General features: G+C 48.5%; 1 protein-coding gene across 3 annotated transcripts; it reads right to left on the bottom strand.

Annotated features, from left to right (window-relative positions):
• Positions 1 to 527: 527 nt before the first annotated feature.
• On the bottom strand, positions 528 to 12,322 carry LOC101934688 (cathepsin S-like). 3 transcript variants are annotated; one of them, XM_065573778.1, is made up of 9 exons: positions 12,017 to 12,322; positions 11,402 to 11,557; positions 11,150 to 11,290; positions 8,890 to 9,012; positions 7,147 to 7,296; positions 6,845 to 7,066; positions 4,626 to 4,791; positions 2,134 to 2,236; positions 528 to 1,892 (listed from the first exon to the last, which is right to left on the bottom strand). In XM_065573778.1, the coding sequence occupies exons 3-9, from the start codon at positions 11,279 to 11,281 to the stop codon at positions 1,793 to 1,795; spliced, it is 996 nt and encodes a 331-aa protein (XP_065429850.1). In that variant the 5' UTR covers positions 11,282 to 11,290; positions 11,402 to 11,557; positions 12,017 to 12,322; the 3' UTR covers positions 528 to 1,792. The 3 variants fall into 3 exon arrangements, with proteins under 3 accessions (XP_065429850.1, XP_065429849.1, XP_065429848.1); XM_065573777.1 differs by lacking the exon at positions 11,402 to 11,557 and having other exon boundaries at positions 11,150 to 11,282; XM_065573776.1 differs by lacking the exon at positions 11,402 to 11,557 and having other exon boundaries at positions 12,017 to 12,317.
• Positions 12,323 to 27,175: the final 14,853 nt, after the last annotated feature.

Here is a 27,175-nt window from a genome sequence, read left to right as displayed (position 1 = left end):
CCCTGCCCCCCATGGCAGCTAACCACGCCCACCCGCCTCCCCCCACCAGAGGAGGCCCCCCCCGCGGCAGCTAACCCCGCCTGCCACCCCCACACACACCCAGGGAGCCCCCCACGCAGGGAGACCCCTCTGCAGCTAACCCCGCCCAGGGAGCCCGCCCCAGCTCACCTCCGCTCTGCCTCCTCCGCTGAGCACGCCGGCGCCGCTCTAATTCTCCTCCCCTCCCGGGCTTGCGGGGCCGATTGGAGGAGAATTAGAGAGGGGGCTCTGTGCTCAGTGGAGGAGGCAGAGTGGAGGTGATCTGGGGCGGGGAGCGGTTCCTCTGTGTGCTCCCCCTCCGTTACTGCGGGCGGCCCTCCCCGCACCCCCCCGCCCCAGCTCACCTCCACTCCACCTCCTTGCTGGAGCGGGCTTTTAGGCGCCATCAACCACTAGGCGCCCTAGGCGTTCGCCTAGTTCGCCTAGTGGTTGCACCGGCCCTGATCCCACACCTGGCTCTGCTGAACAGACTGAGTCTAAACTTCTCAGACAATTGAATATATTTTTTTCCTTTTGGAGGAGGACGTGTAATTTCTATTACATGCATTGTTTACAGATGAGATTAGATCTGGATCGTCACAGCAACCTCACTGCTGAGTTGGAGAGAAGAGAATGCATTTCATGTGCTGTAGAGATGTGTGACCTCACTCTGAAACTGTATCCCGCAAGGATTCGGTCAATAGGTGTCTGCAAATCATATTCCGAAGTAGGGCAAAGTAGGTCAGATCCGGAAGCAGGGCTCCCCCGCGGCCTGTGGAGTAGAGCAGGGCAGCAGATGTGATTCCCAGTGCTGTGCTGGCACTTGCAGCTGGGGGTGTGGATTCCAGATTCACCCTTTCCCTGCATTCTTGCTCATACAATCGCTCATCCCATACCTGCAGCTACATTTACAGCCTTTGGGCCTGACTCCCTGCTACTGTGCATCATATGCAGTCATGGATACCTCGGCTGAAAACTGCTGCTCTTCTGATTCAGCAACATTATACACCTACTTTGCACAGGGGTAAATGGCTGTGCAGTGGAAGAGAGAATCAGACCTTTCATCTCTGCACCGTGTCCTTGGTCCAAGCGCTGCGAGTGCAAAGGCTGACCTCAGTCTGTAGGTCACAATTTATAACAGCAGCAGCACTTGGTTCCATGGCTGGCCTTCTCTGTAGCACAAGGCGATATCAGATCATTTCTGACTGCTGGCATGCTAATGACTTTGCATAAGGCTTATGGGAGCAGCATTGCAAGATACTAACCCAATTTTGTGTAGCCCTGGAAAACACGTTCCCTCCTCCAAGGACTGTCCATAGTTTGCTTGATCTTCGGGGTTGCTAATGATTGCTTTGTGACCTGTATTGTGAAAAATCGATACCTGTAGCTGCCTCTCCATCTCTGATGTGGCTTCGGCAACTCTACCGCATGGACTAGTTGCCTTCCATGCCTTCAATCCAACACATTTTGAGACAGCGGCAGTGACAATACTTGGCACTGAAATAGCACTTCACATGCGCAAAGCAAGGCATAGACATTAATCAATTACAAACACCCCTGCGGGATAGGGAGAGTGAGCTAAATGTGCCCAAATTCTGGACCAGATCAATCATGATCATTCATCTTTCAGCTGCTTGTCTCAGATCCGTCAGATGGATCTGATGGGAGGATTTCGCCATTAGAACCCGTACAGAGCAGCTAGATTACAGCAAGGCTAAGATTAGCAGTTTAACAGACCACATCTCCAGAGTGCAGTCTGAAGCAGCCCATCTCGCTATATTTGTGGATAAGAACCGTAGCTGGCAATCCCACAGTGGTTTCCTTTGTTCCTGGACATTCGAATGTACCCTTTGTCACCAAACTTTACGCCCCAGCTGTTGGAAGGAGAAATAACACACAATTAAATATTAAGAGAATAAAACACCTTTCTTTATAGGCAGGGTTCCCCTCCCCCATTTTCTCATGTGTTTCAAGCTGTTTATCAAAGTGCATCCAATTCACAGTAGTACAGACACATACATGCACAGCTCTACACAGCTCACTCATGCCACACACCTATCCCAGGAACACGTTAGTCTATAGATAAATACGGCTCAGTGATGGATTTTCTTTTACCTGTTTTTCACAAGCCAAAAGTCCTTCCCAGCCAGGGTGCCATAGCCGATAACTAGAACTGCATGATTCGGCTCTTGAGTGCAACGTGGATCATCGTAGACTCCTGGAAGGAAAGAATGCACAATCACGTGGGAGGAAAAAAACCCAGCAGGGACTTCTCTGCTCGGTAAAGCTGTTGTGAGCAACAGCACCCACATGGTACCAACATGCCTCTATCCTGGTCCCCTGTAAGGGGGTAATAATAACAATCCCTCACTCTTTTCACCAGTAGATCACAAAGCAGTCAGTCTCATTTTCTCCATTGTGCAGATGGGGCAACTGAGGCACAGAGCAGGCAGTGACTTGCCCTGGGAATAGAACCCAGCTCTCCTAAGCCTCAGTCCAGCGCGCTGTCCACTGGGAAGTTTAGTTTCCGTGGCCTTGTACAATCATTGGCTCTCCTACTGAGGCGGCCAACATGGCTAGTGTGAGGTGGGCACCTGCCCCCAAGAACTGGACTCAGACTCTCTACAGGCCACCAAACAGATGTCAGCTAGAGAAGGCCGTCTGACTGGTACAGCTGAACTAAGCCCCAGTAATGAAAGGCTCCATTTACCCATCCATCCCTTCAGCTATTTCAGTATCGCAACTCCCATAAACACCAGGAAGTAATCTTCCTCCCACTATGGTCCCCTCACAATGTTCCCTTAAAGGCCCCAAATCGAGCCAGGGGAGAATTCCCCCAGCACAGGAACCGGGTCAGACAGCCACAAACTGTCTTAGGAGGCCTCGTTCGGGAAGCTCTGGCGTAGGGGACATTCCAGCCGGGGTTAGGGTCTATAGCAAGTCTGTGGGGTGTTGCTCCCATTAGGTAGCTTGACTTGGGCTGCCATATCTTATGCAACACCCAAGGCTGCCTAAATTATCCCACGAGCCGTCTCAACCCCAGAACTGGGCAGAGCTGACCTGAGCTGAGTCTGGTGCAGCATAAAATTGGCCCCACAATGTCTGACGGTGCCAGAGGTGCTGGAACTAGGGGTGCTGGGGACCCTGCCGCACCCCCTGGCTTGAAGTGGTTCCCATCATATACAGGGTTTACAGTTTGGTTCAATGGCTCTCAGCACCCCCACTGTACAAATTATTCCAGCACCTGTGGACGGTGCTCGCTAGGGTGAAGGTAAATACAACCCACAAAATGAATAAAAAAAACACAGAATAATGTAAGCCACGCCGACTCGGTGGGGCGTTCTGTCTCCCTCTAGTGGTGGCTGGGCCACAGAACGGTTGATGAGCCTGTCACAGCCTTGGTTAAAAGAGGTTGGGTCTTTTAGCTCCAGCAAGAAAGGCTCATGCGTTAAGATCCAGAAGTTCCAGTCCCTGCTGCTCACCCCAGCGCACTGGCATTACATTAACATGAGTGAAGGGTCCACACTGGGGTGCTATTTTAATGACACACACTAAGACACCAGCAGGAATTGAACCTGGGGTCATTAGCCCTTGAAGCACCTTTCGAGCTAAAGGAGCATCTCTGGTCATTTGTTGTTATCGGTTAATCTGTGTTACAGTAGCACCTGCCAGCCCCAGACATAGACCAGGGCCCAGTGGCGCTAGGTGCTGTACAAACTCAGAACAAAAAGATCGTCCCTGCCCCAAAGAGCTTCCAATCTAAGGGTATGTCCACACTGCACACTCCTTATGGAATCATATAGACTATATACACTCCACACACACTCCACACAGGTATAAACAGCAGTGTAGACGGCTTAGGGGAGTAAAGACACACCTGAACCATGCTCTACACGTCTCTCTACATGCCCAAGCAGGGCCTCCCCTGTCTACACTGCTATTTTCAGCAGTCTCATATGCTGCTACCTCCCTGCTGCTGTGGCCTTTTTCTGCCGTAGGGAAAGACTCCAGCAGCGGGAGGTAGTGGGGAAAATCTCTGACAGCTCCCACTGCCTTCAGCGCCAGAACCTTCCACTGCTGTGCATAGCTACACAGCGCAGTGCGGACACAGGCTGCTTTTCACAGCTGTGTGTCGCTACACCTACCCTGCACGCCACCAGCAGTGGTGTGCAGTATAGACTTACCATATGTATAGAACAAAAGAGATTAGCTTCCAGCAGTACTAGGCTTTTATCCTCTAGCCAGCTGCTAGAGGGGGACATGTAACACACATTGAACCAAGCGGTCACATGATGGAGCCACTCACAAACAGCAAAACGTGCTTTCACCCGCCTGGGGCTTTTGTTTTATAATTACTGCAATTTACTGAGGGTCCAAAAGATTTTCCAAAAGGAAAAAACAAGGCAACAAAAGCCAGGTCTCCAGGAGAAGAGCACGATGTGCGCGTCTCCTCAGTAACATGCTGCAAAACAAATAGCAACTTCCTCCACATTCCTCTTCCAATTTAAAGAGACAGTCCACAGAAAGCAAAGGCGTCACTGCTTCAAACTACGTACAGCACCGGGCGCGAGGTGTTCAGCTAGAACACTAAGCTATAGAGAACGTACCTGACTTATACAGGAAAAACGAAGGCTGTGCCGCATCTATCATGACTGACACGGGTCCGATATTGGCTACGGCATCCTTCAGGGCTGCTTCATCGGCATACGGGAGTGTAACAAACTTAGAGCAGGTGGCGGCTCGCGTGGCAGGGTTGTAGTGACACGTTCCGCTCTGGCAGGGGCAAAGAGCAGATGAAACAGGGACATTTCAGCCTCTGGCATGAACATCCAACCCACTCGCAATATTTGTTTTTATCTCCCTTCTATTCCCTTCCGTTGTCTGAATCCCTCTCATTTCTTAGACCACTGCTGCTCCCTCTGGGGCATTCCTTCTGCCTCTGGGCATCGAGATCAGAGCTGAGGGACTAATTGATTTTTCAGTTCAGTGACTTACCCGGAAAAATAAAATTTAAAAAATCTGTTTGTTTCAAATCGAAGCAGAATATTTTCATTATTATTTTTTCACTGAAAATAAATAAATAAATAGATAAAATTCATTCGGGTCAAATAAACCTTTTGAATGTCATTTCAGAATGAGGGGTCAAAATGGTTCATGTTGGAAATGCCAAAATGGTGCATTTCTACATTTCCGGGTGGGGGGGGGGAATGAGGGTTTTATCCCCCCCCCAAAAAAAAATTTGCTGAATTCGGGTCGAATTCATAATTTCAGTGCCCAGAAAAATGAATTTTTTGGAAAACTATGTGCCAACGTTTTTTTACCCAGCTCTAATTGCGATGCCCCAATGCTGGTATCTCTCCTTTCCCATCACTCCGGTAAGAAGAAATGTGAGGACTCAATCTATGACAGCAATAAAAATTTGCAGCACTTGTGTAGCATCTTTCATCTGCGGATCTACGAGACTTATACAAACATTAATTAATTAAAAGCCTCCACCTCCCCCGCTGAGATGGAGGGAAGTGGCATTATCTAGGTTTCACAGAGTAGCAGAGTGAGGAACACACAGAACTCAGATTACAACCCAGGAGTCCTGACTCCAAGTTCCACTGCGCTAACCGCTAGACACCATTCTTCGCCAGAGCTGGGATTAGAACCCAGGGGACCTGACTCCCAGGCCCCCTGCTCTAACCACTAGAGAACACTGCCTTGAAGATCCCTTCTCCTGGTCTTTGTGTTGATACAAACATCAAAGAAAGACCTAGTAAAACAGGCCACAAAAAGATATGTCTACACTGCAATAAAATACCCGCAGCTGGCCTGTGATGCCTAACTCAGGCCCTTGGGGCTCAGGTACAGGGCTATACAATTGCAGTATAGACCTTTGGGCTCAGGCTGGAGCCTGGGCACTGGGACCTAGCAGGGGCAGGGTCTCAAACCCTCTGCAATGCAAGCCCAGAGTTAGTAGAACTAGAGTTAGCAGATCCTGGGTTCGGTAACCTACTGCTTGAGCGTCTACACTCATTTGTAACCCCAGGTTAGGAATGTCGAACCCTGGGTCCCAACCTGGGGCTCCAGCATCTACACTGCGTTCTGCAGGGCAGAGTCCAAGCACCGTATCCCACACTTCCTAGCACCCTCACAAAATGTGGCCGCTCCAGCCCTTTGTTCACAGTGCACCATGGGAAATCTTGACTGTCCACCCAAACTTGATTGTCCAGAGGACAAAAAATGTGGGCCTGTGGGATTGTGAGATACTTTGGGTGGACACCCAGAGCATGAATCCAGTGGGGCTGCATCTATGCTGCAAAGCAACAGGGCTTGAACCCTGAGTCCCAGCTTGACTCTGGCTTGGAACTTCCTGGGTCCGAGCCCTTGATTATCTCCATTCCTGTGTAGATGGAAGGGGGGTAAGGCTTGAGGCTGAGTTCAAACCCTACGCTTACATTGCAGTGTAGACATACCCAGTGTTTCCAAGCCCAGGCTTGAGCATCCACACTGCATTGTAAACCTGGGTTTACAGTTGCTGGATCCAGGTCTCACAGCCATGCTAACTGCACCATGCAGACTTTCTGACTGTGGTCTGTGGCTTGAGCTGCGTCCACACTGCAAAAGGACATGGTTTGGACCCAAGTCAGCAGGACTCGGACTCTGACCCACCCCTCTAGCGGTGTCGTAGGACCTGGGCCCTGAGCACTTGCTGACCTGAGTCAGGCTGATTTGTGTGTGGATGGAAGGGAAGCCTTGGCTCAAACCTGAGTCAGAATCCGGGCTTAGTGTGCAGTGTAGACAGACCCTCCATGTGTCTGTCTGAAACTTGGATACCCACCTGAGCTGTGTATGGATAGGAATCATCTGAATCAATGCCGTTATCGATGATGTACCGGAAGGCGTTGGTCATATATCCGTCCAGGCAGCCCTGGTTCCCGTACTTAGTGGAACAGTCAATTAGGTTCTGTGCGCTGAGAGACACCAGGTTTCCAGTTTTCAGTTTCACCTGGGCTTCTAGGGCACCGACAGCACTGAAAGCCCAGCAGGAGCTACAGAACCCCTGAAAAAGCCAGAGAGATGCGCTCAGCCACTGCTGTGATGGGCACCCATGTCAGGAGGGGAACAGATTGAGCCTCCCACCTGATATTTCACATCCGTAAGACATCCTTTGTCCCTCCAGTCCATGGAGTCAGGCACTTTGCTGCCAGGCCGTGGCCTGTAGGTGGAATTCCGGTCAGGTCGGTGGGGAATTTTCACTCCCATTAACAAAGCAGCCACTTCCTCGCTGGTCTAGTTAAAAGAACACACACACCCCTTCAGACTGACGTCCCCTTCGATGTACAGACTGGCCCCGAACACTGGGGACATTCGGATACAAACTCTGCGGCTCAGGTTCAACTCTTGGTCATTGATACAGTGTTTTCCTTTATGCAGTGAAAACTATGAGCACGCCTGAATGCCGGGGATCAGCCTGGCTGACACAATAGCCCATGCTGTAGCTTTGTTTGCCGGGAACTCCGGATTCTGTGATTCTCCACGTGCTAATCCTCCTTCCTCAAGACATTGCTGGAGATAGAACACAGGACTAGCGCTGCCGGAAAGTTTTCAGACAAAAACAAATATTTTTTATCTGAAAAATGCATATTTGGGTTGACTGAAACATTGCGTGAACTCACCTTGAATTTCCAAAATTGTTTCAGCCGGGAAAAAAAAATTCAAAACTAGTCCAAATGTTTGGATTCAAAATGACTTTTAAGATCAAATTTTACTTCTATTTCATTTATTTATTTTTTTAAAAAGGTAAAATAATCTAGAAAACTAAACTAAACATGTTGTCCGACCCTAAATGAATTATTTTCATCTTTTTTTCATTTCACCATTGCTATTTCAGGTCCATCTGAAACTAACTTTTGATTGATTGATTGATTTTTCAGCCCCCAAACCAAAAAAATCTCTTCTTCACATAGCTCTACCCAGGAGCACCAGCATTGCCAAGTCTCTTGATTTTATTGAGAGTGTCACAATATCTGATGTTTTCCTTAAAGCACCAATGTGGGGCGGGGGGGGGGGGTTGAAATTGCACAAGAATTTCAGCTTTCTTTTTTTTCCAGCTCTTGTATAGCTGTGGAGAACTGCAGGAAAACATAACCCTTAAAAGCGCAAAACCCAGAGGCAAATAAAAAGAGCCCCCAGACTTAGACTTTTTTTAAATCTCAGAATTTTTAATCCCCCCATGATTTTAGGCACCTGACTCCTAAATTCTGAATGCTTGGCGTTGGCAATAACGGGATCTGACACACAAGCCCCTGCAATTTCAGTTAAAGGACCAACTTCTTTAACCAGGAACGGCCTACCAGACAGTTTGTGTGTTATTCCACACGTGACTTTCCTCATGGGGGTAAGGGAGGGTGGCAGACACAGTAAGGTAGAGAAGCAGGAACCTATGGGAATGAGAGTCCCACACTTTTGACCTCACATGTACTGTATGTGCAAGTTCACGCTGCTTGGAGGATGCCATTTGATACAGAAATATGCTGGGGGGGAGGGGGTCACCCCAGCAGCAGGCTAGCAGGGGGTGGAGCACCTGCACTTAAAAAATCAGCACTACCCCCCTGATGGCAGATTTCCCTCACACAACCCTGACCCAAGCAAGTAGAACAAAGATTTGCACAGCTCTCGGAATGGTGACGGGGCGGGTTGCTGCTTGAGGACGCAGAGGGGAGCTGTGGATTGTGGGCCTACCTCTGCAGGGCTCATACCGACCCTAGACTGGCTGGCGCTTATTCTGCCCCTGATTCAGTTACATTCTCTGGCCACGGCACCCCCAGGGAAATACTGATAATTCCCAGATGCCCAGTCACTTGGTCTATTTTTTTAACTTACCATGTCTGCCAGGTGGTTCATGCCCAGCTCATAGGAATGCAGCCCCAGTGAGTGCTCGAGGTTATGCAGCATAACGAACTTGAGGTTCTTTTCCCAGGTCACGCGCCGTTCCCCTTCCTCTTTCTGGAACCAAAGCACAGCCCCCACGTTATTATGCAGTAGCCCAGAGGAAACCATCTGTAGTATAAATGGGTTATAGCTCTACAGTGCTTTTTTATCCCCCAGGAACCCACAGTCTTCTTGCCAGCAAGTTAAAGAAGTATGGGCTGGATGAATGGATTATAAGGTTGATAGAAAGCTGGCTAAATCGTTGGGCTCAACGGGTAGTGATCAATGGCTCTATATCTAGTTGGCAGCCGGTATCAAGCGGAGTGCCCCCAGGGTCAGTCCTGGGGCCGGTTTTGTTCAATATCTTCATTAATGATCTGGAGGATGGCATGGACTGCTCCCTCAGCAAGTTTGCAGATGACACTAAACTGGGAGGAGTGGTAAATATGCTGGAGGGTAGGGATAGGATACAGAGGGACCTAGACAAATTAGAGGATTGGGCCAAAAGAAATCTGATGAGGTTTAACAAGAACAAGTGCAGAGTCCTGCACTTAGGACGGAAGAATCCCATTCACTGTTACAGACTAGGGACCGAATGGCTAGGCAGCAGTTCTGCAGAAAAGGACCTAGGGGTTATAGTGGATGAGAAGCTGGATATGAGTCAACAGTGTGCCCTTGTTGTCAACAAGGCTAACGGCATTTTGGGGTGTATAAGTAGGGGCATTGCCAGCAGATCGAGGGACATGATCATTCCTCTCTATTTGACATTGGCGAGGTCTCATCTGGAGTACTGTGTCCAGTTTTGGGCCCCTCACTACAAGAAGGATGTGGAAAAATTGGAAAGAGTCCAGCGGAGGGCAACAAAAACGATTGATGAGGAGAGGCTGAGGGATCTGGGATTGTTTAGTCTGCAGAAGAGAAGAATGAGGGGGGATTTGATAGCTGCTTTCAACTACCTGAAAGGGGGTTCCAAAGAGGATGGAGCTCGGCTGTTCTCAGTGGTACCAGATGACAGAACAAGGAGCAATGGTCTCAAGTTGCAGTGGGGGAGGTTTAGGTTGGATATTAGGAAAAACTTTTTCACTAGGAGGGTGATGAAGCACTGGAATCGGTTACATAGGGAGGTGGTGGAATCTCCTTCCTTAGAGGTTTTTAAGGTCAGGCTTGACAAAGCCCTGGCTGGGATGATTTAGTTGGGGATTGGTCCTGCTTTGAGCAGGGGGTTGGACTAGATACCTCCTGAGGTCCCTTCCAACCCTGATATTCTATGACTCTATGATTCTAAGTGCTTTGCAAAAATGTTGTCCAGATCCTGCAACACTCACTCAAGCAAAACTCCCTGGGAAATCAAGGGGAGTCTTAACAAGTTAAGTGTGGAAAGATTGAGTCTTTCCCCAACCTCAAAATGCAGCCAGTTCTGGAGTGGTGTGCAGAAACTTTTTAACAGCACACAGCAACACTACACAACAGGGTAGGACAAAAAGAGAAGAATCACACTGTATCCAATTAAATCATATGGGGGAATTATAGGCTGGCAGAATGTAATTGCCAGCAGGACAGTGATGACACCTTGTAGCCAAACCAAACAATGTTTTGAAAATCAATTGAAGATTTTTGGATTTGGGTCAAACGTTTTGTTTCAATTTGGGGCTTTTAAAACCTTTTTATTTAGTTATTGTTAATAGAATGGAGGGGAATTACAACACAAAATGGCTTTCCAAAAGGACAAGTCAAAACAGTTCATTTATTAAACGCTGAAATGAACCATTTTTTCCCACCTTTCCATCTTATTTTTTTTAATTTGACCGAAAAAATTTGCCAAAATCGAGCCGAATTCCCCATTTTTTTCTGTCAACCCGAGTCTGCATTTTTCCACCAAAAAATAAAAATAAATAAAAAATAAAGAAGAGTTTCGTGAACAATGTCACCTGGCTCTAATAGATCCCGAACAAAACACGCTTGAAGAAATGAGCTAACCCCCGGGATGGTTTAGGCAAGGTGGAGGGTACATACAGGGCCCAATTAAAACTGAATACACTTCTGAAAGCAGAGAGAGTTTTGCAATCTCCAGGAGAAGAGCAGGAGACAGCGTTCTCAGTGAGAGCTGGCATAGGGCTGGCATGCTAAGATCCCAGATACCTGCTGACCTGAGGGGAGATGGTGATGGAAATCCTTCTCCCCCACTTTAACCCCACAGCTGCACAGAGCCCACCTTGTGGCTGTATTGTTTGCCATAGGTTTTCTTCCAGAGCTCCCAGTGGTTATCCAGCGTCGGGTCTGAGTGTAGATGTGCAGTAGCAGCAGCAGCAAGAGAGGCCAAGAAGATACAAACCAACAGCTTCATTCTGCTCAGCTAGGGGGGAAAAAAAGAGCACGCTGGTGAGAGATAATATCTGCATGGTTAAGCCAAGTGTTTCAATTTCCTCCACTCAGTGATGGTGCAAGAGATCTGACACTGACTTACTGAGATTTCTCCACTCTCTCTGCCATGAGCAAAGTGTCAAGAAGCAAACCTTGACCCTGCAGCAGTTCTCACACTGAGCCATCTGGCGGCTTGTACCTCTTGGGGGCGATGGGGCAGGGGAAGGGGCTTCCTGGAACCTCATACGACAACAACAGACTTGAAAGGAAAACAGAGCTGGGTCAATGGATAATATCACCCGGCTACTTCAGCTCCTGAACTGGATCTTGGACCTGGCCATGGGTGTCAGAGCCTGGGATAAGGTGATCCGGGGCGGGAGGGAGGGACAGAGCTAGCGAAAGTCAGAGACGTTCCCAGCTGGGGTGGGAATTGATGTAGCTGCACTGAGGTCAATGAGTTTGGTCCCTAGGTGATGTAAACTGGTGTCGCTCCATTGTGGTCACTGGAGCGAAGCAGATTTATACCAGCTGAGGATCTGGCCCAGAGGGATTTAGATGAAGAGGACTTGGATTTTCAAAGTAGCACAATCAAGACTGATGCACGCGGGTGTCCACTGATGCAAACTCTCTACAAGCAAAATTCCTCAAATACATTGTTCCAAACACGACAAAGGGGAGATTTAAAGTACAAGGGGGAAAAAGAAAAAGCCAAACATACCTGACGGGAGTTCGCCCAGTGGAGATTTCTAGGCAGGAATCCTGAACTGATCAGCAGGCAGCAAGAATTCCCCCAAATTTTCCTCCCAAGGTTGGCTCCTGAGTGAACCCTGACACCCTTCCTGCTCTGACTGCATGCCGAGAAATAGGAGTTCGGTTTGACCTGCCAGGCTCGTCACATGGGACTGTGAATGGGGAAATGGCAGGACCTCTGGTTTCACGTTTACTGTGACTGTATCAAACTAGGGATGTTAACTACGGCTGCAGGCTGATTTTCAGTGCCCAGCCCCGGAACACTAAAATCAGGTGTTTTTCCTTCCCTTCCTAGACCCTACAGCACATGATTTGGAGAGTTAAAAAATAAACTAGTAGGGTCAACATTTTCAAAAGCTCAGACAGGTTTAAATTATCATCAGTATTATATTAACACTTAGAGATCCCAGCTGAAATCAGGGCCCTGTTGTCCAGGGTTCTGCATGAACACAGAGGGAAAGACAGAGCCTGCCTCCCTGAGCTCACAAGCTAAATAGATGAGGCAGACAAAGGGGAAACTGAGGCACAGATCAGGGAAGCAATTTGCCCAAGGTCACAGAGCAGGACAGTGCTAGTGCAGGGACTAGAACCTACATCTCCTGAATCCCAGTCCCACTTGATTGTCAATTGGGCACCCAGCATGTTCACTAAGCCAGTTTCCGATTGATCTTTGACTGCCTGAGCACCCAGTAGTGAGTGGGATGTTGAGAGGGCTGAGCAGAAATGCCCTCCAGGTGCCCATGAGCATACGGCTATTGACACTTTGAATATGCTATTGAGACCCCAAACCTGACTTTTGTTTTTGCCAGTGGGTGGTCCTCTCTGCCTCCTTCCCCCCCCCCCCCCCCGCCCATGAGAGCAGCGGGAGGGCTTCAAGGGAAAGATGCCCTGTGGGGTCTCGGTAGGGTGACCAGATGTCCTGTTTTTAAAGGGACAGTCCCGTTTTTAGGGACTTTTTCTTATATGGGCGCCTATTACCCCCCATGCCCTGTCCCGTTTTTCACAGTTGCTCTCTGGTCACCCTAGGTCTTGGGGGGGAATAGGCCGAGCGGGGGTGGGGCCTCAGGGCAGTGCACAGGTGGAGCAGAGGGTGGGGCCATGGCCCGGGCACCACAAAAGATTAATCTGGCTAAGCACCCCGTTTTTTTCGGTGGGTGTTTGAGCCCTGGAGCACCCAGGGAGTCAGCGCCAATGACCCCAGCGGCCAGCTGCATCAGAGCAGGGTGTCACCTTCCCACCCCGCTCCTCCACTGTTTGCTGCATTAGGTTTGTGTAGTGGTAGCAGCCATGTGGTTAGAGCCGGTTGGAAAATGCTCTGTGGAACAATTTTCCATCGGAAAAGTTTGTTTGGTTGAAATCGAAACATTTTGCGGGACTCGTGACAATTTCTATGAAATTTTCAATGGAAGAGTTTCAAAACATTTTGGTTTGACTTTCTCATGTCTAAATATAAATATCATAGAATATCAAACCTCAACCTTGCGTATCCTGGGCCGACACAGCTAGAACAACTTCGCAACACAGTCATTTTGAGTTTACCAAAGCAGAATATTTCTTACCACACCAAATTTAGCTATTTTTGTCCCAATTTGGGATAACAACATTTCAAAATGTTGGAATTTCCCATTGGACCGAAAATCCCTTTTCTGGCCTGCTTCACCCAGAGTCAGGGTTGTATGATTACATTCAGCTTAACAGGAGTTTGAAACTTTTCTTGTCTAAAATATCCCATTGAGATGGCAAAAACCAAAGCGTAGAATGGGCATGATTTGAAGTTTTTTCATAGCATCATAGTTTTTGATGGAAAATGAATTGCTAGAGATAAAAGAAAATAAAAGTTCAAAAAAAAAATCACCCCTTGCAGCAATTTTTCACCAGATTGTCTTTTTGCACAAAATCGCAAACAGCTGGGACCTCTCCTCTGGCCACATTCTTGCACCTCATGTGTCCATCCCAGAATGTTGGTTATAGATCAGGAGGGTTTGTCTATGGGGCATTTTATAACATTTTAGTCATAACAAAAATAAACCTTTGTGCACCATGCCAAAGCTGCTGAATTTGAAGACAAATCTGCTACTGTTGACCATTTGTGTTACTAAATACCCTCTTAAGCCTACAGTTCCCTGAACTGCAAAAGAGACCAGAAGGTCAAATCTCACCTCTTTTAAGTGCTGTTTAAATTCCTATACAATTTAATAGAATCACAGAAGATCAGGGTTGGACGAAACCTCAGGAGGTCATCTAGTCCAACCCCCTGCTCAAAGCAGGACCAACCCCAACTAACTCATCCCAGCCAGGGCTTTGTCAAGCTGGGCCTTAGAAACCTCTAAGGAAGGAGATTCCACCACCTTCCTAGGTAACCCATCCCATTCCAATTTGCAACTGACTAAGGCCTGAACCCCAAACCAGAAGACAGAGGAGAACTGCTCAACAATTTTCCTTTCGTTTTGCAAATAACTTGGCAAACGGTTTATGCGAGGTCACTGCCGCAGGCCTAGATATTTAACCAGGCTTATCCGCTACCCCACACTGCTTTGCAAGAGAAAATGCTGATTCATCACAATTGAAATGGTTCCCCTGGCTCCCCAGCTCTGCCCCAGGAGAGGCCGATAGCCTGGAAGGCCAACTCTGCATTCCCACAGAGCTTGGGGAGGTGGGGCTGGAAATTTTCAAAACATTCCGTTTCGGGTCTTCCGAAGTTGAACGGTTTGAACATGTCTCCCTCTCCCCGGGACAGTTTCACGTCTCTGACGTTCTATTCCAACTTGGACTGATTTTATTTCCTTCCGCCAGAAATGCAACATTTTCACAGGAGGGAAATTGCAGTTCCCACCCAGCTCCACTTTTTCGGTAGCTGCTGGAGATGGAGGTGAAAGCTTCAGGGAGAATTGGCATGTATTCCGGACAGCGTCGGCAGCAACGGGATGGAGGAAAGGAACACGCTGGGGTTCTGCGGTTAAGCTTTATAAACTTCCAGGGGGCGGGAGTGTGTCCTGACACTAGCCATAGGCTTTGTGAATGTAGGGCTTGCTTTTGCAGACCCCTACGACAAAGCGTAGTGCCGTTCTGCTCACCCAAGGGTTACATTTTCAAACAAGCCCCTTCCTGCTTTCCTGGGACAATCAGTAATGCTCCCTCAAGTCATTACCCACCTTCAAATCCCTCCTCAAAACTCTCCTTTGTCGTGTGAAGCCAACAAAAACTTGCTGGTTAGTCCCCTGGTGTGTGGGGACCACTGCTGATCATGCTGACCAGTGTTATCTCATTGCGTCCCTGTCCCCCCCGTTCCCCAGTCTGTATCATAGAATCGTAGAATATCAGGGTTGGAAGGGACCTCAGGAGGTCATCTGGTCCAACCCCCTGCTCAAAGCCAGACCAATTCCCAACTAAATCATCCCAGCCAGGGCTTTGTCAAGCCTGACCTTAAAAACCTCTAAGGAAGGAGATTCCACCACCTCCCTGGGTAACCCATTCCAGTGCTTCACCACCCTCCTAGGGAAAAAGTGTTTCCTAATATCCAACCTAAACCTCCCCCACTGCAACTTGAGACCATTACTTCTTGTTCTGTCATCTGCCACCACTGAGAACAGTCTAGATCCATCCTCTTTGGAACCCCCTTTCAGGTAGTTGAAAGCAGCTATCAAATCCCCCTTCATTCTACTCTTCTGCAGACTAAACAATCCCAGTTCCCTCAGCCTCTCCTCATAAGTCATGTGCTCCAGCCCCCTAATCATTTTTGTTGCCCTCCGCTGGACTCTTTCCAATTTTTCCACATCCTTCTTGTAGTGGGGGGCCCAAAACTGGACACAGTACTCCAGATGAGGCCTCACCAATGTCAAATAGAGGGGAATGATCACGTCCCTCGATCTGCTGGCAATGCCCCTACTTATACAGCTCAAAATGCCGTTAGCCTTCTTGGCAACAAGGGCACACTGTTGACTCATATCCAGCTTCTCATCCACTGTAACCCCTAGGTCCTTTTCTGCAGAACTGCTGACTAGCCATTCAGTCCCTAGTCTGTAACAGTGAATGGGATTCTTCCATCCTAAGTGCAGGACTCTGCACTTGCCCTTGTTGAACTTCATCAGATTTCTTTTGGCCCAATCCTCTAATTTGTCTAGGTCCCTCTGTATCCTATCCCTACCCTCCAGCGTATCTACCACTCCTTTCAGTTTAGTGTCATCTGCAAACTTGCTGAGGGTGCAATCCATGCCATCCTCCAGATCATTAATGAAGATATTGAACAAAACCATACCCGTGGGGTATGTAGCCATCTGTTCCCTCTTGTCTTATGTTTAGGTCGGGGCAGGGCCCAGCATTGTGTCTGTATAAGGCCTAGCACAATGCAGTCCTGGGGGCGCCCAGACGCTACCATAATACACCTAATGAATAAGGAACTGCACCTAGCACAATGGGGTTTTGATCTACAGCTGGGACGCCTGGGCACTACCGTAATCCACTTAATGTAGAGTGCCTAGCACAATGGAGTCTTGGTCTGAGGTCGGCGCTCCTAGGCGCTACTGTAATACACCCTATAGCAATAAACAAACACAATGAGATCCTAGGTCAGCGATACTCAGCCCTGAGTGGTTCAGGAGCCAAATTATCGATCACCATTACCCAGTAGAGCAGACCCGTGTGAATTCATTGCTTCATTGACTATAGTACTATATAGTCATATTTAAACAGCATGATGGGAAATATTTAGTATATCTATTACGCGCACAGCAAAATGACTGACCAGGTGTTATTATTTTATCAACTACAATTGGTTAATAACATGGTAAAAGCCTCCTGATTGGTTACTAATTAAATCACAGTGTTTTAATATCATGTACTGCAAAGAGCCACAGGAGACGCAGCGAAGAGCCACATGCAACTCGCGAGCCCCCGTCTGAGCATCACTGTCCTAGGGGCTGCTAGGCAGATAAATAAACAGCAGCTGGGAACTGCACGGCCAGCCATGGTGGGAGGCACAAGGGGAAACATTTTCAAGAGGGTCAAAATGGCTTGGCAGCCTAAATCCCATTTTCAAAAGTGATGTAATTACAAAGGAACTTAAGTCCCATTTTCATAAGTGAGTGAGGGGCAAATTAAACGGCATCCGGGATGACTTTCAATGGGAATCAAGCGTCCCACCTGCTCAGGCGTCTTTCTAAAGCCCATTAGATACTGATCAGCATCCGTAGGTGCCTAAATACCTTGGAAAATCTGGTCCTTCGGTTCTTCTGTAAATCCTACCCTCACCTGGTCAGATGCACGCTCAGGCTTTGTCTACACTGGGAATTTCAGCCACTGGTGGCCGGTTACTGCATTGGTTGTGTAACCCACACACCTCCTGGGTGTGGTGTTCTGTCCCATCTTGTGGCACCGAGACAGAGAGAGAGACAGAGAGCTATTAATGAGTTTGCTCTACAACCTTAGCTAACAGCCAGTTGGCTTTTGGCTCATGAACTAAGCTCGAGAGGTCCCAGGTTCGATCCTGCCCGCCGACGACCAGGGTCTGTCGATGTTACAGTTGCACCAGAGCAAATGACAGCTCGGCCTAGCTACAATACGGGTTTGCAGCTATCTAGCTACCTTGGCCCTGAGGGCTATAACAGCGTCCAATCCCTAATCTAGACAAGATTGTCTGAACGCTCCTCAGTAGGGAGGTCCTGTTAATTTTGTCTGGTAAGCACCAGGCACCCTTGAGGTGCTTTCTAAACACCAAAGTCAGCAGTTGCTAGCCACTTCCCCAAACTGCACAAGACCAGCTGGGAAACAGAGTAGAAATGAGCTCGAATTCTGAGAACTCTCGGTTTGAAAACGTCAAAGACGAGCAGCTGGAACCGAAACCTGCTCATCTGCAAAACAAAGAGCGCTGAGTCATGCCCCAAGTAACCAGACTTGACCCAAATTGCTCGACAAAACACCTAGTTCTCTCTCCTTGGAGCTCCAGCATCCGTCCCCTTTGGAGAGCACAGGCAGCTGGGAGGTGAAGGCGGGGGCAGCGGGAAACTTTTTGGCTAAGAGAACCGGTCGGAACTTTTTGTCTGAAACTTTCTTTTTTTAAAAAAATAAAATGGCTTTTTTTTAAATCAAAAATGTTGAGAGAAAATCCAAGCTGAGCTCCACTGTGGAGAATTTTGCCCTGTCTGATGGGGTAATAACCCCATGAGCCCTCCAGGACAATATAGGAGCAAAGACTGAACCTTAATCTTCCTGCTTTGAAAGCACCAGCCCCGGCAAATCAGGACACCTGGCTTCTATTCCTGGCTATACCAACGACCTGCTGGACAAGTCCCATCCCTTCTTTGTGCCTCAGTTTCCCCTTCCATCCTTTGTGGGGCCGGAGCTGTTTCTCACCATGTGGTGGAATTTTCTTTTTGTTTTGTTTTTTGCCTCACCAGAAAGAACAGAAACCCAACTCTTTTCAGTTTGGGATGTTTTTCACCTCCCCCATCCACCTTAGTCAGCTGCAATAGGCAAAAAGGACAGCTGGTAGGGAGGGGAAATACATTTTTTTTTTAAATACGTTTTTTCATTCAGAAAAATCAAAACATTTCTAAGGGTACGTCTATACTACCCACTGGTTCGGCAGCAAGCAATCGATCTTCTGGGATCGATTTATCGCGTCTAGACAAGACGTGATAAATCAATCCCGGAAGTGTTCGCCGTCGACACCGGTAATCCTGCTCCGCGAGAGGAGTAGGCGGAGTCGACGGGGGAGCCTGCCTGCCGCATGTGGACCCGCGCTAAGTACCTTTAAGTTCTAACTAAGATACTTCGACTTCAGCTACGTTATTCACGTAGCTGAAGTTGCGTATCTTAGTTCGAACTGGGGGCTTAGTGTGGACCAGCCCTAAGTGTTCTGAAAAAAAAAAATCAGAGAAAACAATTCTTTTTCATTAACTACACTAACCATTTTTTCTAACCTGCTCTAGCAGGTTGTCAGCTCATAACAGTGGGCTCCCCTCTTCTCTGCTCTAGGGGAACAAGAACCAGAAAATACGCCTTGAGACTTAAGAAGCTCTATCTAGTCAGTTTATCCCAGAGAAAGTTAAGAGGTCATGGCTTGATCACGACCTACAAGTACTTACATGGGGGAAAGAATTCTGGTAGTAGATCGCTCGTTAATCGGGCAGCGAAACGTACAGCCAGATCCAATGGCTGGATGCTGAAGATAGACAAATTAGGCCAGGAAAAAAGAAGGCATGTCCTGCCTTGAGTGCAGGGACAGGACTAGAATCAGTGTTTCTCAACCTCTTTGATATCAGGGACCGGCTTGCTGCCTTCCTAAACTGTGTCAGGGAAATCTCAAGGACCAGCCCGGTTGTTGAGAAACATTGGATTCTGGAGGTCCCATCCAGTCCTACACGTCTACGATTCTATGATTAGATGTTTATTGGTAAATGCTGGTGAACGCCAATCTCACCGTGCACACACAAACAGTTTTAAAAAAATATTGCCAGCCATAATATTTACAGACAGGCAAAGTAAGGAAAAATGCTGCTTGCGAACCACATGTTGGTTGAAGATTTACTTTATATATTTTGACATGGGATGTTGGCAATTTGTGTTTTAACCATTATAAACCGTCAACTTCCTGAATCTCAACGTCGACTGTCATTAAATAATTTCTGTCTGAGCCTCCCATCATGTCTTGCCACTGGGAAAATGTAAATCCATAAAAAAAATAAATGCTTACACCCCTTAATTTTGCACAGCTGTGAGAAATGAACATTGATAAAAATAGAAAAAAATTATTAAAAATAAACATTGATAGCATCCATCCAAATTAAAATCAAAACCAAGTTCTGCCAAGCCTAGAAATAAGGCACAAGTTTTTAGCCGGCAGAGGAATTAACTGTTCGAACAACTCAATTCAGGATGTGGCAGATTCTCTAGCACCTGCGGTCTTTAAATCCAGACTGGATGTAAGAGGTGCTCTAACTCAACCAGAGGTTATGGGCTTGATGCAGAAATTCATTGTTGCCAACTCTCACGATTTCCATCACCAGTCACGGGATTTTGGCTGGAGCCAGTCTCAGGATGACACGAGAAACTCCAAAGCTCTCATGAGACCTCCTGCTTCTGATTGGCTGCCTTTCCCCGCTGCTCCACCTCCAGCAGAAGGGCAGCCAATCAACGCTGCTGCAAGAGGCGGGCAGAGTTCTCACCCCACCTCTCCGGAGAGGGGACGAGGAGATGGAGCAAAATGAACCCAGCAATGCAGACATCTCCGCTCCCTCCACCCTACTCCCCTCCCGTGAATCAGTCTGATACCTGCTGTCCTGGGAAGAGGGAATGGGGGGGGGGATGATGAGCCCTGGAGCTCCCCCCCCAACACTTAGGCTGGGAGAAAGGAGACCCCCGCAATGCAGTTTCCCATCCAGGCCTGAGAAGGAGGGGGCAGCAAAGAATCTTGGAGCTGCAGGAGGTGCAGTGATAGGCAAAGGGAAAATGCAGGGGGATGAGAGGGCAAAACGGATAAGGGGGTAGGGGGTGGATGTGGAGACTGCAAGGGAGGGACAGAACTACAGTAACTCCTCGCTTAACACTGTAGTTCTGTTCCTGAAAAATGCAACTTTAAGCGAAACGATGTTAAGCGAATCCAATTTCCCCATAAGAATTAATGTAAATAGGGGGAATTAGGTTCCAGGGAAATTTTTTTCACCAGACAAAAAACTATATATTATATAGATATACACACAGTATACGTTTTAAACAAACAATTTAATGCTGTTCACAGCTATGATGATTGTGAAGCTTGGTTGAGGTGGTGGAGTCAGAGGGTGGAAGAGGGAGGGATATTTCTCAGGGAGCCTTGCTGCTAAATGATGAACTAGCACTCGGCTGAGCCCTCACGGGTTAACACATTGTTGTTAATGTAGCCTCTCACACAAGGCAGCATGAACACGAGGGAGGGGAGACAGCACAGCAGACAGAGACAGACACACATCTTGTGTGTGGGAGAGAGAGAGAGATGCACACTGCCCCTTTAAGTAAGCTGATCCACTCTTAAGTGCATGGTCTTTTTAAGTGGATCAGGAAGTTGAGACAGCAGCTGCTGCCCCAAGCTCTCTGTCTCTCTCCCTCCATGTCCCCTTCCTGTTCTATATGGAGAAGGGGTAAGCAGGGTGCAGGAGCAGGGGAGAGGGGGGCGCCCTGACATTAGCCCCCCCCTTCCCTCCTGCACAGCAAGCAGGGGTCTCTGGGAGCAGCTCCAAGGCAGAGGGCAGGAGCAGCACATGGCAGTGGGGGGAGGGACAGCTGAACTGCAGGCGGCTGCAGCACAGGGAACTTAGGGGAGCAGGGCCCTCCAAGCATGGGGCGGCACCTGGAGGGGGGCGGCGCTCACCCGGGGAGAGCGGGGCTGCGGCCGGGCTCGCCGCCCTTCCCCGGCACTCCGGCCGGCCGGGCTCGCTGCCCTCCCCCCAACGCTCTGGCCGCCGGGGAGAGCGGAGCCGCGGCGGGCTCGCCGCCTTCCCCCGGCGCTCCGGCCGGTCGGGGAGAGCGGGGCCACAGCCGGGCTCTGCGCCCTCCTCCCAGCGCTCTGGCCGGCCGGGGAGAGCGGGGCCGCAGCCGGGCTCGGCACTCTCCCCTGCCGCGCTCCCCGCTGGGGGGCGGTGGGAGGCTTTTTTGCCTGGGGCGGGAAAAAAGCCAGAGCCAGCCCTGAGCAGGGAGCTGATAGGGTGAGCTGATGGGGGGCTGCCGGTCCACCCCGGTTCCAAGCCCCCACAAGCTAGCTGCAACGGGCTGCTCTTCCTGCAAGCAGTGGACAAAGCAGGCGGCTGCCAAACAACGTTAGACGGGAGCATTGCACAACTTTAAATGAGCATTTTCCCTAAGTGATCAGCAACGTAAGGACGAAACCATGTTAACTGGGACAACTTTAAGTGAGGAGTTACTGTAATTAGAACACTGGGGTTGGGGAGAAGCGGGAAACTCTGCACAGTGAGAACTCGTCCAGTGAGGCCAGAATTCACCTGCTCGGTGCATTAGGGAAAGCTGGTGACATTAATTCTCTCTCTCACACACGGGATGGGGTGAGGTGGGGTTAAAAAAAAAATAATCAAAAGACAGATCAAAAATCACAACCTTTTTAGGTCAATCTCATGATTTTTTTTTAGGAGTGGGGGTGCATCTGGGTCTGGTTTTGTTTTGTTTTTTAAACTTTTGGGGTTGGCAAACCTGGAAATTACTGGCTGAGGTTCTGTGGCCTGTGTTCTGCAGGGAGGCCAGACCAGACGATCAAAATGGGTCCCTTGGGGCCTTGAAACCCAGCAGTCTGTAGTGTAAAGCGTGATCAGTTTGGAACCGCTCTGTAATACTTCATGAATACGGTACGTGACCTGGTTCCTGGAACGTTTACCATGGGCACGGGCAGGTACTGAATTGATGCGTTAACTGTATGATCAGGAAAGACAGGCAGACGGTAGCCCAGATAACAGCCGCTCAGCAAACACCCAGGACACTAATGTTGCTGCCCTGACTCAGTGTAACCAGGCTCAGAAAACACTGAACAAACGAACTTTGGCTCAATTTAAAAGGCGTCTCAAGGACAGGGGGAGTGGAACCCCAGAGAAGTCGGGGTGACTGGGAAGTTGGAGCAGTAGAGAGCCTTGTATAGGTGTCCATTTGCCCAGGCGCCCCCTTATGGCCACAGCCGTTTCTGCAGGGCCCTCCCTCCACTCCCTCTCTTGGAGGGGTCTTAGGATCAGGGACGGACTAAGGCAGGGGCTGCAGCCCAGGGCCCTGGCTCAAGGGGGGGCCCCGCAAAAATAAATCACAGGCAGCGATCTCCAACTCCGAGCCGCTAAAAGTCCCACGGTGCAGCGGGTCACTCAGGCAGGCTGCCTGCATGCCGTGGCCCCACGCCGCTCCCGGAACCGGCCGTCTGCTAGCACGTCTCGGTGGCCCCTGGCATGCATGGAGGCCTTTTGCTGGATTTAAATCCTGTTCTCTTACGCTCTGCTTTGTTCCTCTTGTGAACATTAACCAACACTTCGTTTCTGGAAGGCTGTCTGCTTATTTACATGACAGCTCCCGCCGGGAAGAACCACACGGACCCGACCCCAGTTGGACTTGCTGGGGTGAGCACAGTCGATATACAGAATACTGCAGCACAGGACCTGGTCTAAGAGTGGAAAAACTGCAGGATTCCACCCCCCAAAAAGTCAGGGTGCGGGTAAGACGCACTCAGAGAGGCCAGAGGAGGGGGTCAGAGGTGCAGCTAGCCCTCAACCGCGACATAAAGCTCCCCCTGTTCTAATACAGCTGGAAATGAGGTCAGAAGATCTCCCGGGAAAGTTCTGCTGAAGTTTCAGGCGCTGAAAAAATGGGCTCTGGGTTTGCAAGTATATCGTGTGATGTAGCACCCTCTGCTGGGCCCCGCAAGTCCCTAAGGGATTGTTTTCACTGCTGCATCAATGCAGCCGCACTAGTGTAGCACGTCTGGTAACGGTTGACGTAATTACTGCCCCTCAACGAGAGGCGGAAGTTATGTCGGCCGCAGAGCGTCTCCCATGGTGTAGACACCACTTTAAGGGGGTGGGGGTTTCCAGACCCCTGAGCAACGTAACTTACGTGGTAGCATAGACAAGCCCTAAGAGAAAGTAGGACCTGGAGACAGATGTGGCGGCTGGGGTTTTGCAGACATGGAATTCCAGTTTCATCCATGATGTTGTTGATGTAGCTATGAAATTTAAGTGTTTCACTAGGACCTATGGCTTCCATACTGCGCTCGGGAAGAGATCAAACTGCCTTTCCTGGAGTTTGCCCCAAAAGATGAGTCTTTGCATCAAGACATGGCAGCAGCCTGTGACCTTGTTACAGCCTCATGCCGCGGGAACGTGTGCCAGCGCAGTGGCACCAACTCTCATGGTTTTTAATCACAGGTCTCACGATATTTGGTGCTTTTAAGCCCCAGCTTCTGGAGTCATGGGATTCCCATGAGACTCTCAGCTTTCATTTAACAAGCCAAAAAGAACCAGTTTCCAGCCCTTTGTGGTTGCAGCGAAATGCTTGAAGGCATGGCCCCTTAATGATACAAAAACAGGAAAGGAAGTTTTAAAAGAGCCCAAAATGTGTGGTGTTTTAAAAAAAACAAACAAACAACTCTTGACTTTTTTAAGGCAACCATTATCTGGGGGTGGGGGCCTAGTCCTGATGTTTAAATGCTTGGAGCTGGCAATCCTGGGAACGTGAGCGTGCAAGGCATAAATTAAGCAGCGGGGGCTGAGCCATACATTGCTCAGCAGAAAATGCTGGTCACAGTAAAGCCAGCAAATAGCGACAACAGACCGCTGGCCAACCAGCGCCTGAGCTGTGTTCGGAGCCGGTGTACCGGGCATCTAGTTCTGCTTCTGCCAAAACTTCTCTCCCTCCCCACCCCCAGCTACGCTCAACCTCGTTTCACACAAAGTGCAAAAATACACACAGCTGTCCCACGCCCAACCAGAAAGAGGAACCGAAAACAACGCCCATGCCAGGCTCCGCTTACCAGGCCTGATTATCGCTTCCCCATGCCAGCTGGCCTCATGCAGCCTGTGACGTACGTCCCGTAGTCTTCCTAGAAATATTGTTATAATATTCTAGCATAACTGTGATATATGTTGTACAAGATAAGGCATGTGAGATATCATTGGAAAGGTTATGATTTGCTGAATAGGATGACCCTATTTGCTGGCATGTATCGTTTCTGTATCTGAAGTTAGGAATATTGACTATGTATCAATTACAAGTGGGTTTACACCTGGGGAATGCCCACCAGACAGAATGCAATCAGCCTGGATGGGTCATGAGGAAAGACAATAGGGCTTTGAAGATGCTGCTCTCCCACCTTCATGGAAAGCCTTCCTGTGGATGCTGCAAATAGACTGAGTCATGGCTGCAGGGTCATGTGATCACATCCTCCATGATAGAATACCAGTATTTTTCCACTGAATGTGTGTGGTGAGGGTGGGGGGGGGGGAGGTGTGGAATCAAACTGGAAAACACAGAATTACCACCCTATATAAAACCTATTTAATGCAGGGAAGTGACTTCATCGGTGTTCATTCTTCACTGAATCCCGCCCAGAATGACTGCTGAAAACATCTAAGAAACAAAGACGAAGTGGGGGAAATGGACTGACCCCAGGCGAGAGGGTGTCCGGCCTGTGAAAGAAATACCTGGAGGTTCAAGCTGCAAGCAAGAGCAGCTGGCCTTCAAGAAACTCTGCAATCTGCCTAACACAAGTTGAGAAATTGCTCGTTATAACCAGTTTCTTTAACATATTAAGCTTAGCTTGTGTGTTTGTTTCATTTGCTAGGTAATCTGCTTTGATCTGTTTGCTACCCCCTTAAAATCTAGCTTTTGTGGTTAATAAACTTGTTTGTTTTCTCTAAAACCAATTTGTGGAAGTCTATAACTGGGGAGCAAAAACCTGTGCATATCTTCCTTCACATTGAGGGAGGGAGTGAATTTCAATGAGCTTACGCTGTATAATTCTGCATAGCCTCTCGGCACAGCGCAAGCCAGTACCATTTTGGGTTTGCACTCCAGCGGGGGGGTGCACTTGAGTGCTGGGCATTTCCCTAGTTGAGTCGTTCCACGCAGAGCTGATTTCAGTCTTTCTGCAGCTGGGTGCGCTCCTATCTGTGTGTGTGCTGAAGGAGGGTTGAGAGCCTAGCTCAGCATGACAGGGTAAGGGAGCCCAGGCTGGTGGAACAGGCAGGCTCAGTGGTACACCAGTACATCAGGTGGCACCAGGGCCGTCCTTAGGATTTATGGTGCCCTAGGCGGGATTATTCAACTGGTGCCCCTGTGCCTGACTTGCTCTTAACAACACAAACATAAGCTTACAGTATTGGAAAACTTGCCACATGCATGTTATTAAACCCAGTTTAACTTAATGAAGCACACTGTAATGCTGATGGACTAGCACTAAAGAAGTAGCGCTACAGAAAAAATTCTGATTTGACAGAATGATGCAAATAATATAATTTTTTTAATTTGTCAACTTTTTATTGGAAATGTATATGAAGAGGTATTGAAACAAGGATTTGTTTTTAATTCAAAGCAATCTTTCTGGCTTTTTTTGGCTGCAAAAGCAGTAATAATGTCATTGTATGACAAAGACAAAGTGATGTCTTGTTCGATTGCAGGAATAGCAAGACCAGTCAAGCATTCCTGACTCATTGTAGAACGGAGATAGTTTTTAATGAGCTTTAGTTTTGAGAAACTCCGTTCTCCTGATGCTACTGTTACAGGAATTGTCGGTAGAATACGAGTGGCAATGTACACATTAGGATATATGTCAACAAGTTTTGCTGGTATGAATAAACTGTACAATGTCCATCACCGATTTTGCATGTGGCAACATTGGTGACAGTGTCCTCAATTCTTCGTACAGTTCAAGTCCATTTAAATCAAAACTATCACCGTGCTTCAGGAGGCTCTCTAGGTTCTTGCGCTGTGACCTTGAGCTAGTGTGAAGACACCTCACAAGGTGCTCCGCCCTGACTGAAACACAATAGAGTTGGAAACCCAGGTCATTTTTACAAAGCCACTTTTTAGTTTTAAATGTATAGTGGGCATCAGTCTTAATGTTAGTTACAACTCAACCTTCTACTGTAAATAGATCAATGGCATTATCCAGTTTAATAAGCTGGGTTTCCAAGCAGTGGGGAAATATAACCCTAGTTTTACTCCTAGGTAAAGCACAAAGTGACCAAAATGAAGTCAGCACAGAATCATCTCATCTAGATGAAGGTAGCACAGAAATGTTACAGAAGTCCTATTGTGCCTCATTTTTGTTTGGAAAGACATTAGCAATAGCAGCACATTTGGGGCACTGCCAGAAATACATGATAAATCACTGCCTCTAAAGTTCCATCAAAAACTGACATTTTCACAGCTCTAGCATGATCTGCTACACAGATTCTTCACAAGGAAGTGTCCCTGGCCTTTTTAACTCCTATTAACCGTGTATTGACTTTATGAAAGTTGGACAAAACATTGTGAAAATGTAAGACATTGGCTGCCCAACCTCTGGGCTGGCAAAAGCTATACTGACTCACTGGGAAAAAAAGCAAGAGAATCTTAGTACAACATATGGTCACTCTATACCAGGGGTCGGCAACCTTTCAGAAGTGGTGTG

This window comes from Chrysemys picta, chromosome 20 (genome assembly GCF_011386835.1).
Source record: "Chrysemys picta bellii isolate R12L10 chromosome 20, ASM1138683v2, whole genome shotgun sequence".
NCBI classification, from domain to species: Eukaryota; Metazoa; Chordata; order Testudines; family Emydidae; genus Chrysemys; species Chrysemys picta.
Note: the sequence above shows the minus strand (reverse complement) of the source record. Positions and strands in the feature narration are given on the sequence as shown.

What these genes read in the sequence shown, in the direction of transcription:
- LOC101934688 (XM_065573778.1), bottom strand. Translation starts at nt 11,281, where the DNA reads ATGAAGCTGTTGGTTTGTATCTTCTTGGCCTCTCTTGCTGCTGCTGCT. An exon ending in GCAAACAATACAGCCACAAG is followed by an intron (nt 9,013 to 11,149) that starts GTGGGCTCTGTG and finishes CTTTGGTTCCAG; the next exon opens with AAAGAGGAAGGGGAACGGCG. An exon ending in GTTTTTCCTGTATAAGTCAG is followed by an intron (nt 2,237 to 4,625) that starts GTACGTTCTCTA and finishes CTTTCCTTCCAG; the next exon opens with GAGTCTACGATGATCCACGT.